This window comes from Geotrypetes seraphini, chromosome 9 (genome assembly GCF_902459505.1).
Source record: "Geotrypetes seraphini chromosome 9, aGeoSer1.1, whole genome shotgun sequence".
Lineage (NCBI taxonomy): Eukaryota > Metazoa > Chordata > Amphibia > Gymnophiona > Dermophiidae > Geotrypetes > Geotrypetes seraphini.
The window spans coordinates 144,374,173-144,386,259 of NC_047092.1; the positions used below are offsets into that span (position 1 = coordinate 144,374,173).

A 12,087-nucleotide genomic window follows, 5' to 3' on the forward strand; every position below is an offset into this window, starting at 1 on the left:
GTGAAAGCGGCGATCTCCAGTTGGGGGGGGGGTTTGCACAGTGAGAGCCGGGTGAGAGCGGCGATCTCCAGTTGGGGGGGGGAGGTTTGCACAGTGGGAGCCGGGTGAGAGCGGCGATCTCCAGTTGGGGGGGTTTGCACAGTAGGAGCCGGGTGAGAGCGGCGATCTCCAGTTGGGGGGGAGGGGGAGGGTTTGTTTTAAGTTGAAAGCCGGCGCTGCAGCTCCTCTCTCGATCCTGGTGCAGTTCGAGAGAGGAGCCGGTACCATTCACAGTGAGAGGCGGGGGTGAGGAAGGCCACTGCAGCTGTGTAATTTTTTTTTTTTATTTGAAAGCCGCCGCGAGCAAGTGGTGACGTAAAACCCGCGCATGCGCAATCGTGTTTTCGCGACAGATCAGGGAACACGATTTTTTAGTGCACATGCGCGGCCTAGCATTTTATTATATTAGATACCGCCTAACCAGAAGTTCATAGCGGTTTACACAATAGGTACTAAGGCATACAATATAATAATAACATCATACATAATAAAATTCTAAGTAACTAATACAAGCATTAAAACTAATGAATAAGGAAAACACAATATAAACTAAAATAAGTATGGATAAAAAGATAAAAAAATACATTATAACTACATGATAATATGAAAATCAATAATGTATATTATTCTGTTTAAATAAGTGGGTTTTAAGATCTTTTTGAATTTGATAGTAAGTAAGAAATGGAAAAACAAGAAGATTCAAACATGAATTCATTAATCCTGCTTGGAATGTTGTGCCTGCCTGCTTCAGCATAAAAACTCGCCTGGAACAAACAGAGATCTGCCTCACAGATTCGCTGGATGAACCTGGTGTTCAGGCTGACAGTCAGACAGAGGTCGGACTGAGCCGCAACCCCCTGAAAGCCTTTAGAGAAAGAGGTGAAGACCACGCAGCTGGCCCACTATTAATCTCGGCCAAGCTAAGAACGAACTAAGCATATGGATAGCAGCGATATTCATCCACCATCTACACAGCTGTTTAATTTAGGCCTTTAAAGAAGAGTCCTAAATTAAAACTGCTTAGCTATATATATAGTAACTGAATATTGCTGTAATACAAAAAGCTGCCGGTGGTGACATTACCAGGCAAAACCAAGGCACCTATCACAAAGAAGGCATGGTGAGGGGCCAGATTGTGAGCATGCTTTGCATGCATGAGTGTTTTGGACTTAGGCACTGTTAGGAACCTAACATAAAAGTGCACACGTTTAGGCCAAGGAAACCCTGGCATAAATGGGGTACGCCTAAAGTTGGGATGCCTAGCAACACCTAAGGCCGCTTAGGCAGCACTAAGCAAGATTCTAAGAAGTGGGCCTAACTTTTATGGAACTGCACTTAATGCAATTAGTGCCTAATTTTTAGGCGGCATTTATAGAATCAGGTCTTATACATATATTCACCACTGTTGCCTATCTGTAGATGACACTAAATATGCATATTTATTTAAATACCATGGTGCCTAGAAAAATGTGAACGCAGCTCAAAAAACTGACATGAATCTTTTAAAAAGATAACAAAAAAAAAAAAAATCAAATAGCCCCTGTCAGAACTAGCAAAGATCTTCCCTCCATGCAGATCTGAAGAGGCATCTGTTTCATATCCTCTACATGCCAACTGCCTCTCAAGGCATGTCAAAATATAGAATAACTCAAGTGTTCTGTTCTTTCCCCGAGTCTTCCTGGCACCCACGCTATTTTAATGACAATCTAGTGTTTATTTAAGGGTGCAATCTTACTTGATTTGCTATGGTGTATGTTTTCGGAATAGTCATCTGAATGTTATTATAACCATAAGCTATAGCAGCATCTTCCACAATGTCACAGGCATGGATAACATCTGCGCGGGTAGGAGGTATTTCAATTTCTATCTGTTTTCCATCCTCCATGACACGAGATTTCAAATACATCCTGGTCAGCAGCTTTGCAAGGCTGGCTGGAGTTTCACTGTAAAGAATAAAATGCACACTAGATTTGATGACACTGTCAACTGTGCTGTATTTAAATAGTCACAATTGGCCAGGTACATGGTAAACTACACAGGATTTAATACAAGTGTCCTGTCTGCTTAATCACATATATGATATATTTTAATCCCTAGGAATAAACACAATCTACACAGGTAATTTTATAACAAAGTACCTTACTCAAAGTTTATAAAGCAGGCTTAAAATAGGCACATTTTTCTAGGACAACACAGGAGTCTATGTGCTATTATAAAAAAAAGCACTCAGAACTACCGCATATACTCGAATATAAACTAAGATTTTTGGGCCCAAATATGGGAGGGGGGTCTGTTTATATTCAAGCCACCATCTGACTACCAGGCACAGCTGTCCTCTTCCTGCTTCCTACTGAACTCAGGGTAACTATTCCGCATACAGGGGTGTACCCCCCCCCCCCGCACTGTTATCCATAACACACGTACCCTCCCCGGAGCCGCTATCCATAATACATGCCCCCACCCTCGAGTCACTGACCTCAATATACATGTTGGTGCAGCCGCAGAGCCACTGACCTCCATATACCCGCTAGTGCCACCGCAGCCACAGATCCGTAGACCTCCATGAAACCCCCAGAGTCGCTGACCTCCATACACCATGGGTTGTACCACCGCCGATCCACTGTATGTTGAACCAGGTGGGGCCTTGAGCATCTGTGCACATTCAAGGCCTGCTGGCTCCCGCCTTCTCTGAGAATCTCGGAGGGTGCGGGAGCCAGCAGGCCTTGAACATGTACAGATGCTCAAGGCCCTGCCCGGATCAATATACAGTGGATCAGCGAAAGTACAATCTAAGGGTGTATGGAGGTCAGCGGCTCTGGGGGCTGCATGGAAGTCCGCAGATCTGCAGCGGCTGCACCAACGGGTATATGGAGGTCTGTGACTTGGGGGAAGGGAGGGGCATGTATTATGAATAGGGGCTCCAGGAAGGGTGTGGATTGGGTCCGGTTATGGATAGCGGGTGCAAGCACCCCTGTATGCAGGATGACGCTAGATCAGTATATAGATAGTCAGCGGCAAATGTTTTCAGCACTGAAAGGTAAATCGCTCATTACTTGGACATTTTTAGATACTAACCAACAGAGGTTGCTTTACTAAAGCTTGATGACATGATATATACTTCTCAAGTTTATTTAAAATTTGTTATCCCGCTTATCAAATTTCTAAGCAGCATACAATAGCAAAAATAAAATTTCAGGTTATACAGACTGGTATCAATACTAAACATGCATAGGCATTAATAGAAGGCATCAGACATTAGGCTAGGGGGTGGAAATACAATAATAAATAGGATAGAAGAACATAGAAGATATGTACATAAGGAAGGGGATTGGTTACATCTGTGAGGAGGGCAAGATTTAGGAGTTATAGGTCAAATGCGTCTTTGAACAAGGACATACTAGGACAGACTCCTCCCGAAGATGAGCAGGCATTGAATTCCATAGTTTGTGGGGGGAGGTAACTGAGGGTCTATTTTTGCCATAATTTTTTTATTTTTCCACTTCAGCAGGGACAAAGTAACTGTGAGTCAGAAAAAGCACTGAACTATGGAAAGAAACAGACTGACTCTGTAATCTACACAACCTGAGAAGAGGGCTCGCTATACAAAAACTCAGCTCAGAGAAATAAAACTCTGAAGAGGGAGAGGTAACCCCCTCTTGGGAAAAGAGTTTATCTTCCAATCATCGCTTGATCAATGTTAAAAGCGAGACCAGCTCAAAGGTGTAAAATGTTTCAACTGTGTATATGTCTCTTAATTAGAATACTGTATGCACTTAAGTCAAAAAAACTTCTTGCATTCAGGTTGTCACTAATAACTTTAACTGCACTTAGCTTGGTTGTAAAGCAACAATTCATAAGGGTCCCGACGCGGCCCCGTTTGCATGAAATTCCTTTTACATTTAGTACGATAACCTTTGAACCTTGTTATGGTTGTTACCTTATAGCAAAATTTGATCACAATTTTGGTGGGGTCTCCTGAAGCAGACACCGAAACGGGGCCGCGTCGGGACCCTTATGAATTGTTGCTTTACAACCAAGCTAAGTGCAGTTAAAGTTATTAGTGACAACCTGAATGCAAGAAGTTTTTTTGACTTAAGTGCATACAGTATTCTAATTAAGAGACATATACACAGTTGAAACATTTTACACCTTTGAGCTGGTCTCGCTTTTAACATTGATCAAGCGATGATTGGAAGATAAACTCTTTTCCCAAGAGGGGGTTATCTCTCCATCTTCAGAGTTTTATTTCTCTGAGCTGAGTTTTTGTATAGCGAGCCCTCCTCTCAGGTTGTGTAGATTACAGTCAGTCTGTTTCTTTCCATAATTTTTTTATTGGAAAATATTTGAAGTGAACAGTAACTTTTTGGTATTGACCCTTTCTGCTACTGATATTGCAAAACATTATGATAATTTGCCTGCCATTGTAGGGAGTCATTTCTAAAGTTGTTAACAGAGAAGCCAATTACCCCTTTATGAGCTCTGGGTGGACTGGGTGGACTTTATGAGGTCTGGGTTAAAGTGAAGGTCAGGGATAGACTATACAGGCTGATTCAGAACAAGGTTAATTTAGACCACAAGTACTGGTAAAACTTGGGGAAGGGGGGATAGGGGGTAGGGAACAGGAGGTTTATGGTGGGAGGGATTATCTAAACAGATATTGTTGAAACTGCTGTTACTGTAAATGTAGTGTGGTTTTGCACTAAAAAAATATTTAATGTTAAAAAACAATAGTGTTAAATCTCATGGCAAAGATGTTTAGTCTTTGTAGACTGGTTCAACAGATCACCCAAGTTTCTGATTCTAATCCTGGTTTTTAGGATGAAGTTAAGAGGTGATAGGCTCCAGATTAATCTAAGGAAATACCTTTTTTTTTTTTTTTTACAGAAAGGGTGGTAGATGCATGGAACAGTCTCCTGGAAGAAGTGGTGGTGACAGAGATTGTGTCTGGACCAACTCCATTCTTTTTATATCTTTTTAAAAGTGTGGCCACTAGAATTGTACACAATATTCTAAATGAAGTCTCACCAGAGTCTTATACAGAGGCATCAACACCTCCTTTTTCCTACTGGCCATACCTCTCCCTATGCAACCCAGCATCTTTCTAGCTTTCGCCATCACCTTTTCAACCTGTATGGCCACCTTAAGGTCATCACATACAATCACACCCAAGTTCCGCTCTTCCATTGTGCACATAAGTTCTTCACCCCCTAATCTATACCGTTCCCTCGGGTTTTTGCAGCCTAAATGCATGACCTTGCATTTCTTAGCATTAAATTTTAGCCACCAAATTTCAGACCATTCTTTAAGCTTCGTCAGGTCTTTCTTCATGTTATTCACACCATCCGGCGTGTCTCCTCTATTGCAGATTTTATTATCATCCGCAAAGAGGATACCAAGAAAAAGAAGAGGACTGGGCTCTCACTCCACTCAAAACAGACCACCGAGCAGATGGGGCCTTCTGGAAGTTCAGCTGAACAGCCGGCATACCCTGATTGAGGGCCACCGCTGTATCTTGCATAATCGCTCCTGCCTGTGACCCTGTATCTTTCAGCAGGGAAAACTCACTCTGCAATAGCAAAGACATACAAATAAACACCTTGTCCCCAGAGTCTTTGTTCATAAGGTCCACCTGATCCTGTCCAGCCTCCGATACTGAGCACTGCCAGACCTCCCCTGGGGATCCCAACCTTCCAAATAAGCTCTCCACATCAGATTAACATCGGGGTGGCCTAAGGGATCTGGCCAATTGGAATCTTAGGCCACTCCCAGTGCATCCTAGAATGCACTGCGAATGGGGCCTCAGATTTCAGTTGGCCCAGATGCCTAAGGCCCCTCCTATGGGAGGGGCCTTAAGCGCCTGGGCTAATCAGGGCCTAAGGCCCCTCCCCAGTGCATCCCACAATGCACCGGGAAGGGTCAGGTCTGCCATTCGTGAGAAAGCAGGCCAGCCAGCTAGAGGCAGGAAGGATGCCTCTGGTGGGCCAACATTTTAAGGTGAGGGGCTTCGGGGGGGGGGGCAGCTGATGGGGTCCGGGGGTGGAGGGGGGATGCCTGTGATGTTCGAGGGTGGGTTCCAACCCTCTTGCCGTTGATGTACTGGGGGGGTTCAAGCAGGAGGGACTGGGCATCCCTCCTGCCGGCGATCTTCGGGGGGGACGGGCATTTGCAGCCGCTAAACTTATCACGGCAGGGAGATCCCTTGCCATGATAAGCTCAGCGGCTGCATCTGCTTACAATATAGGCCAACATTTTGCTGGCCTACATTGTATGCGTCTACTGTGTGCCTAGGATGGCACGTTGGGCCGCCTAGGCCTACTTACGGGTCAAGGCATGCCCATGCCTAGCCTTAGGGGAGCTTAGGCGGGTTCTATGCACCTCCCTAGTCTCCCAGAGGCGCCTACAATCTAGGCGGCGTGCCTTGGGAGGTTTTATTTAGAAATGTGCGTCCTGATTGGCTGGTTTGGCAGCAATTGGCCACCTACAATCGGGACGCCGTTTATAGAATTTGGCCCTCTTTGTCTTCACCACCTCTACTAGGAGACTATTCCATGCATCTACCACCCTTTCTGTAAAAAAGTATTTCCTTATATTACTCATGAGCCTATCGTCTCTTAACTTCATCCTATGCCCTCTCATTCCGAAGCTTCCATTCAAATGAAAGAGACTCATCTCATGCATACTTATGCCACTTAAATATTTAAATGTCTCTATCATTTCTCTCCTCTACTGCCTTTCCTCCAAATAATACATATTGAGATCTGGTGTAGAACTTGTGTAAATGCTCATGCCTTCAGCCTCATGTTACTCCTTGTTACCCTGGTTAGTTTACTTGGTCCCCCATTGCCCCAGGTATATTAGATAGATTGTGAGCCTTATGAGACAGACAGGGAAAATGCTTGAGTACCTGAATAAATTCATATAAACCATTCTGAGCTCCCCTGGGAGAACAGTATAGAAAAATGAAATCAATCAATCAATCAATAAAATATCCATTAGTGCATATAAAAGGTTTATTATCTCCAAGAAGTCCAGCCACTATTATAAAACAACATTTATTTGCATAAACTAATGTTTTAGGAGCATAAAGGTCTTTGAAGACCTTTGCTTTCCCATATACTTTTTAGGAAAAAACAAACACTGTGGAGAGAAGATGTTCCTGAAATGGACTTTATTATAATAAAATAAAGTCAACATAGCAATCCATATAAAAACCTTAAAGACCTAGTTCGCTGGTAGTGTTAGATCCCAACACGGTCCATGTTTTGACAAGAGAGTCTTCCTCAGGGGTCCCAGTTAGTCCTAGGGTGGAAAATATGTGGCAAAGCTAAACTATCTAAAAGTACACATTGTTTCTTTAGGATTGTTTAGATTTTCCATGTATTTTCCACCCTAGGACTAGCAGGGACCCCTGAGGAAGGCTCTTTTGTCGAAACACAGACCGTGTTGGGTCCAACGCTGCCAGTGAACTAGTCCTTAAGTTGCTATGTTGACGTTTATATATACATTTTAAAATAATAAAGTCCATTTCAGGAACATCATCTCTTCCAGTGTTTTTTTTTGTTTTTCTTGGACTCTTTATTCTCTGTGGATCGTCTAGTGTCAATTTCTTTGTTTCCATATACTTTTTAACCACAATAGGAGAAAGCATTTTATTGAGCAAGGCTTGGAAATATGTGTATTCTTTTAATTTTCAGAAGTATGCATGGATTATATTCTTGGAAAATTGTTCTTATACACATTAATGCATGCAGTTTGGGGCAAATAAAAATTTCCTTATACAGTTTTAAAATGAAAGGTACATATTCATTTTGACTTTTGAAAAATCAATGTAAACGTAGCAATTAAAAAAATATTTTTGGCCTTTGCACCTGTCTAGCTAGTCTAAAAATTATTCAAAACCATTTGGTCAGGTTAACTGGTGGTCTAAACACTGGCACTCCCCACATTTAAGCAACACTGTTTCACAATGCACTTTCCTTTAGCCTCATTTAGGAAAAGCATTCAGAGATATATATTTATTTTGGGTGACATTAGAGAAAAACATGCATGAATTTATTTTCCAACATACATATCAATGTATACTGAAATTCTACCCGAATGAAAAGCTGATGCAAAGCCGGGTACCAAGGGCAGACTGACTGTGTTCTGAGCCCCTGGGCAATAAGAGCCATGGGCTCCTAACCACGTATCAAAAGGGATTCAATTCGATTGGCGCTAGAGGGAGTGGGCCCTCTACTGCTGTGAGCCATCGGGCACTGCCCTATTATTCCAATGAATCACTCCACCTCTGCCAGATCACTTATAAACAGGGAAAATATGTGCATACTTTCTCTTTGAACTCATCTATAATCAAGTCACTGAATGGTATCCTTGTTGCATCCTGTATTTCAGAGCTCTACTTTCTTAAACCATACCTGATTCCTAGCTGTTTGTTAATTACATTGGCTTTCAGCACCTCCTTTCTATAAGCCAATTCCTGCAAAGAAAGGGGGAGCAAGTTATTCAATGTACAAAACTAAAGAGTCATGGGGGTCCTTTTACTAAGGCGTGCTAGCTGATTTAGCGCGCGCGAAATGCTAACGCGTCCATAGAATATAATTGGCTAGCGCACCTTAGTAAAAGAGGGGACAGTCTCTTCTCCCCAGATTCACTGAATCTACTTTTTAAATAAGCTTTATAGTTCTTATGTAAAATGTCACACATTTAGTTGATTAGCAGTCCATTTATATCTATTTTATAAAAGGCAGCACAGGTACCTATGTGTCACTATACAATATGTTTCTATAATCCCCAGTAACATAAAACACTTTAGCCCAAAATTACACCTATTTTGAGGCGAAAGTAAATGTGTGACCATATGCATGTATTTTATTAATTATGCACATATATTGCCTGGGACCATCTTCTCACAAATCATTTAAAAGTGCACCTGTTCAATTAAGAGTAATTACCTGTGTGCAAAACATGATTTACATGTAGAAAATGTTTTATAAAATAATTATTATTAATAATAATTTCTATAGTGCTACTAGATATACACAGCATTGTTGTACACATTATATGCAGGTACTCTCTCTATCTCTAGTGGGCTCACAATCTAAATTTTTTTGGTTTGTATTTTGTACCTGGAACAATGGACGGCTGACTTGCCCTTATTGTACAGATCTCCCTCCATATTTGCGGGTTTGGCACTCGCGACTTCAGTTATTCAAGAGAATTTTGGAGTCATAAATACTGTAAGTTAAATTTTGTAAAAAGCTGAGTAAGTGCTGCATTTTAGAATGCCACTCTCTTTGCCTCCAACAAAGCAGCCTCACTCATGCGGTTTCAACTTGCCCGGGACAGAGTTGACTCCGCCCTCTGAGTGACATCATCTTGGGGTGATAAGAGAAAAATCCAGTGCTGGAGAATTGTGCAACTCTTAGTTCTGCTGCACTGTGGTTGGACAAAGACCAGTGTCAAAGAAGTGTGTGACTGAGTTTTGCTGCAGCTACAACAGAGGGAGGGAAAAAACTGCCCCAAATCAGTTTATTGGGAATTCTCCAAGGAACAACCTAGCATGGTAGGCCTAGGACAGAGCTGACTTCACCTCCTGAGAGAAAAGATTTGAGACAAAGGAATATAGGGAGGATAGATGTCTTTATGCTAGATATACATCTAAGCCAAGAAAGTTCTATTTTGGCCCAGCTATCCAGTCTTTTCCCATTTGCTTAAATAAAGGGACATAATTAGGGTATAGTGTATTATGCCTACTTGGTCTCCCAAGTATTTCCAACTTTCCTTAGCTCATGTAAAAGTGACAGTATCCCACAACTGTTGTCCCAGCTCATCCATGAATTTAATTTTTAATATTTCAGATTTGGGTATAGTCACCTTGAAACTAGAGAGTTGCACAGGGACAGAAATCCCACCCATCCCCACCCGGATCCTCTCCGTCCCCTCCAGGATCCTCTCCGTCCCCACCCATCCCCGCAAGGAATTACCTTCTTCCCCACCAATCCCCATAAAAAGCAGCAATTACTTCTGACAAGATCATCAATTCCACAGTTTCTTTTGTATTTGTGCTGCTGTTTTCCTTGTGGAATCTCTTTGGTGGAACCCTTTTTTTGTTCTCTGTTCAGGTAATTAACTTATAAACCCCCTCTTTTACTAAGGCTGACATGTCCATTATATTATATGGATGAACCCTGCTTCCAAAGCCTTCCATCCCCGTGGGAGTCCCGTGGGCCAGAGGGGGGTCCCTGTGGGAGTCCCGCGATCCCCGTTCCCATGCAGACCTCTACTTGAAACCTGCCAATCCCTTATATTTGCTTAACTCTCAAAGCAACAGGAACAAAAAGAGCTGGGGGCAAATCATTGCAAATGAATTTCACAATCTCTACTTCCTAACCAAACCTCTCTAATGTCTGCACGTGCTCTTATTCTGGCAACTGGTGGCTTAATCAAAAGCACAGACAGGAGTATCCTAATGGTTACATCAGTGAGCTGCAGACCAGGTTCAAATCAGACTCTGTGATCTTGGGCAAGTCACTTAACTTGGGCATCCCTCCTGCCATTTATTTTTTTTTTTTTGGGGGGGGGGGTTGGAGGGGCGGTGGCTCTTGGGTGCTAGCACAGGTGGGGGCATGGCATTGCACGGGGGTGGGGAGAGCACACATCCTAACAGCAGTGCTAGGAGGCTGCTTTCCCTGTCACTGCTATTAGGGCTGTGCGCATGTGTCAAATTGCTCACTGAGTGATTGAATCGGTTGCGTCTGCGTGCAAATCATTTGCTTGAAAACTTGATATTGAATCAATCGCTGTTGGAGAATTGGCCAACAGCGATTGAGTCGCTCTCTTTAGTGAATCTAGCCCATTGTCAGCTGCTTGGTGCCCAGGAATGGCACCCAATTGGTCTTCATTGGTCTAATGGGAAGATGTGGCTCACTGACAGACTGATGCCTCTGCACCCAGAGGTTGCGAGATCAAATCCCAGTGCTGCTCCTTGTGACTCTAGGCAAGTCACTTAATCCTCCAGTGCCCACTGCTTTGAATGTCAGCTTAGAAATGCCAAAGCCACAAAAAGGTGGCATACAAGTCCCCATCCACTTCATGAAGTCACTAAATGGAGACTAGAGCTGATGAGACCCAAAGATATTTATTAAGCTGTGTATACTGGCTGCATGGATGGAAAGAGCAGGGGTTTGAAGAGTGAGATTATGCCTAGCTGGATGAGGATTTTGGTGAGCAGGGCAATCATGTCTTGAGCAAACTGATAGCTTTGAAGAGTTAAGTGATTTCCAGGAGATGCGGAGAAAAATATGCCATGTGCAAAAAAATGTTTGTGCTAGGGTTGCAAGTTACAGTTTGTGAATAGAGAGCTCTCCTATGGGATGTGCTAGACTCATGCCACAGGGTGCAAGAAGGGTTATTTGAAAGAAAGATGGAGGGTATTTCTGTAAGTGAAAAGTATAGCTTTCACCAGGATTGGTTTTATGTAAATGGAACTAGCTGAGTTTGAATCTGTGTTTGAATCTGAGTTTGTAAGGTACTGTTGCATATTGTAACATATTAAAGGTAACAGTACATTAAAAAAAATATGAGATAACAAAATCTAATTCTATCTTAACTGACAAAAATGTAAGAGCAAATTGAAGGATCGAATGATTTGAAGTCTTGCCAGTGCTATAACACTTACTGGATAGAGGCAAGTTTTTCCACTGGGATAAATTACTTCGGCTCCTTCCACGCTGAAAGGCAAAATGTGCAGCAAATTACTTATATAAATCCAAAGGCTTATGCCAAAAATTCTGGCCATAAATTCTGTGAACTCTCTTAAAAGATGATGATATTCTACTCACGTGAATGGCTTTTCACAATACTCACTGAACATTGTTACTAGGATATCCAGGACAATTTTTGCCTTAAGAAAAAGAGAAAGTGCATCAAAAGAAAGTACATGAAAACATTTTTAATCGATTCAATTTCTAATTGTATTTTATTTTTTTATTTAAATTTCTTATATACTGCCTTCAAGCCTAAAATCTACTGAAGTGATGTACATTTAGA

At 42.3% G+C, this 12,087-nt stretch overlaps 1 protein-coding gene across 1 annotated transcript in view; it reads right to left on the bottom strand.

Moving 5' to 3' along the window:
- Positions 1-12,087, bottom strand: part of FARSB (phenylalanyl-tRNA synthetase subunit beta) — a 125,693-nt gene that overhangs the window by 70,768 nt on the left and 42,838 nt on the right. The window contains exons 9-12 of the mRNA XM_033959660.1: positions 11,880-11,941; positions 11,717-11,768; positions 8,454-8,515; positions 1,775-1,982 (exon numbers count right to left, since the gene is read on the bottom strand). Coding sequence (XP_033815551.1) covers positions 1,775-1,982; positions 8,454-8,515; positions 11,717-11,768; positions 11,880-11,941 — 384 coding nt within the window. The remainder of the gene's footprint in view (positions 1-1,774; positions 1,983-8,453; positions 8,516-11,716; positions 11,769-11,879; positions 11,942-12,087) is intronic.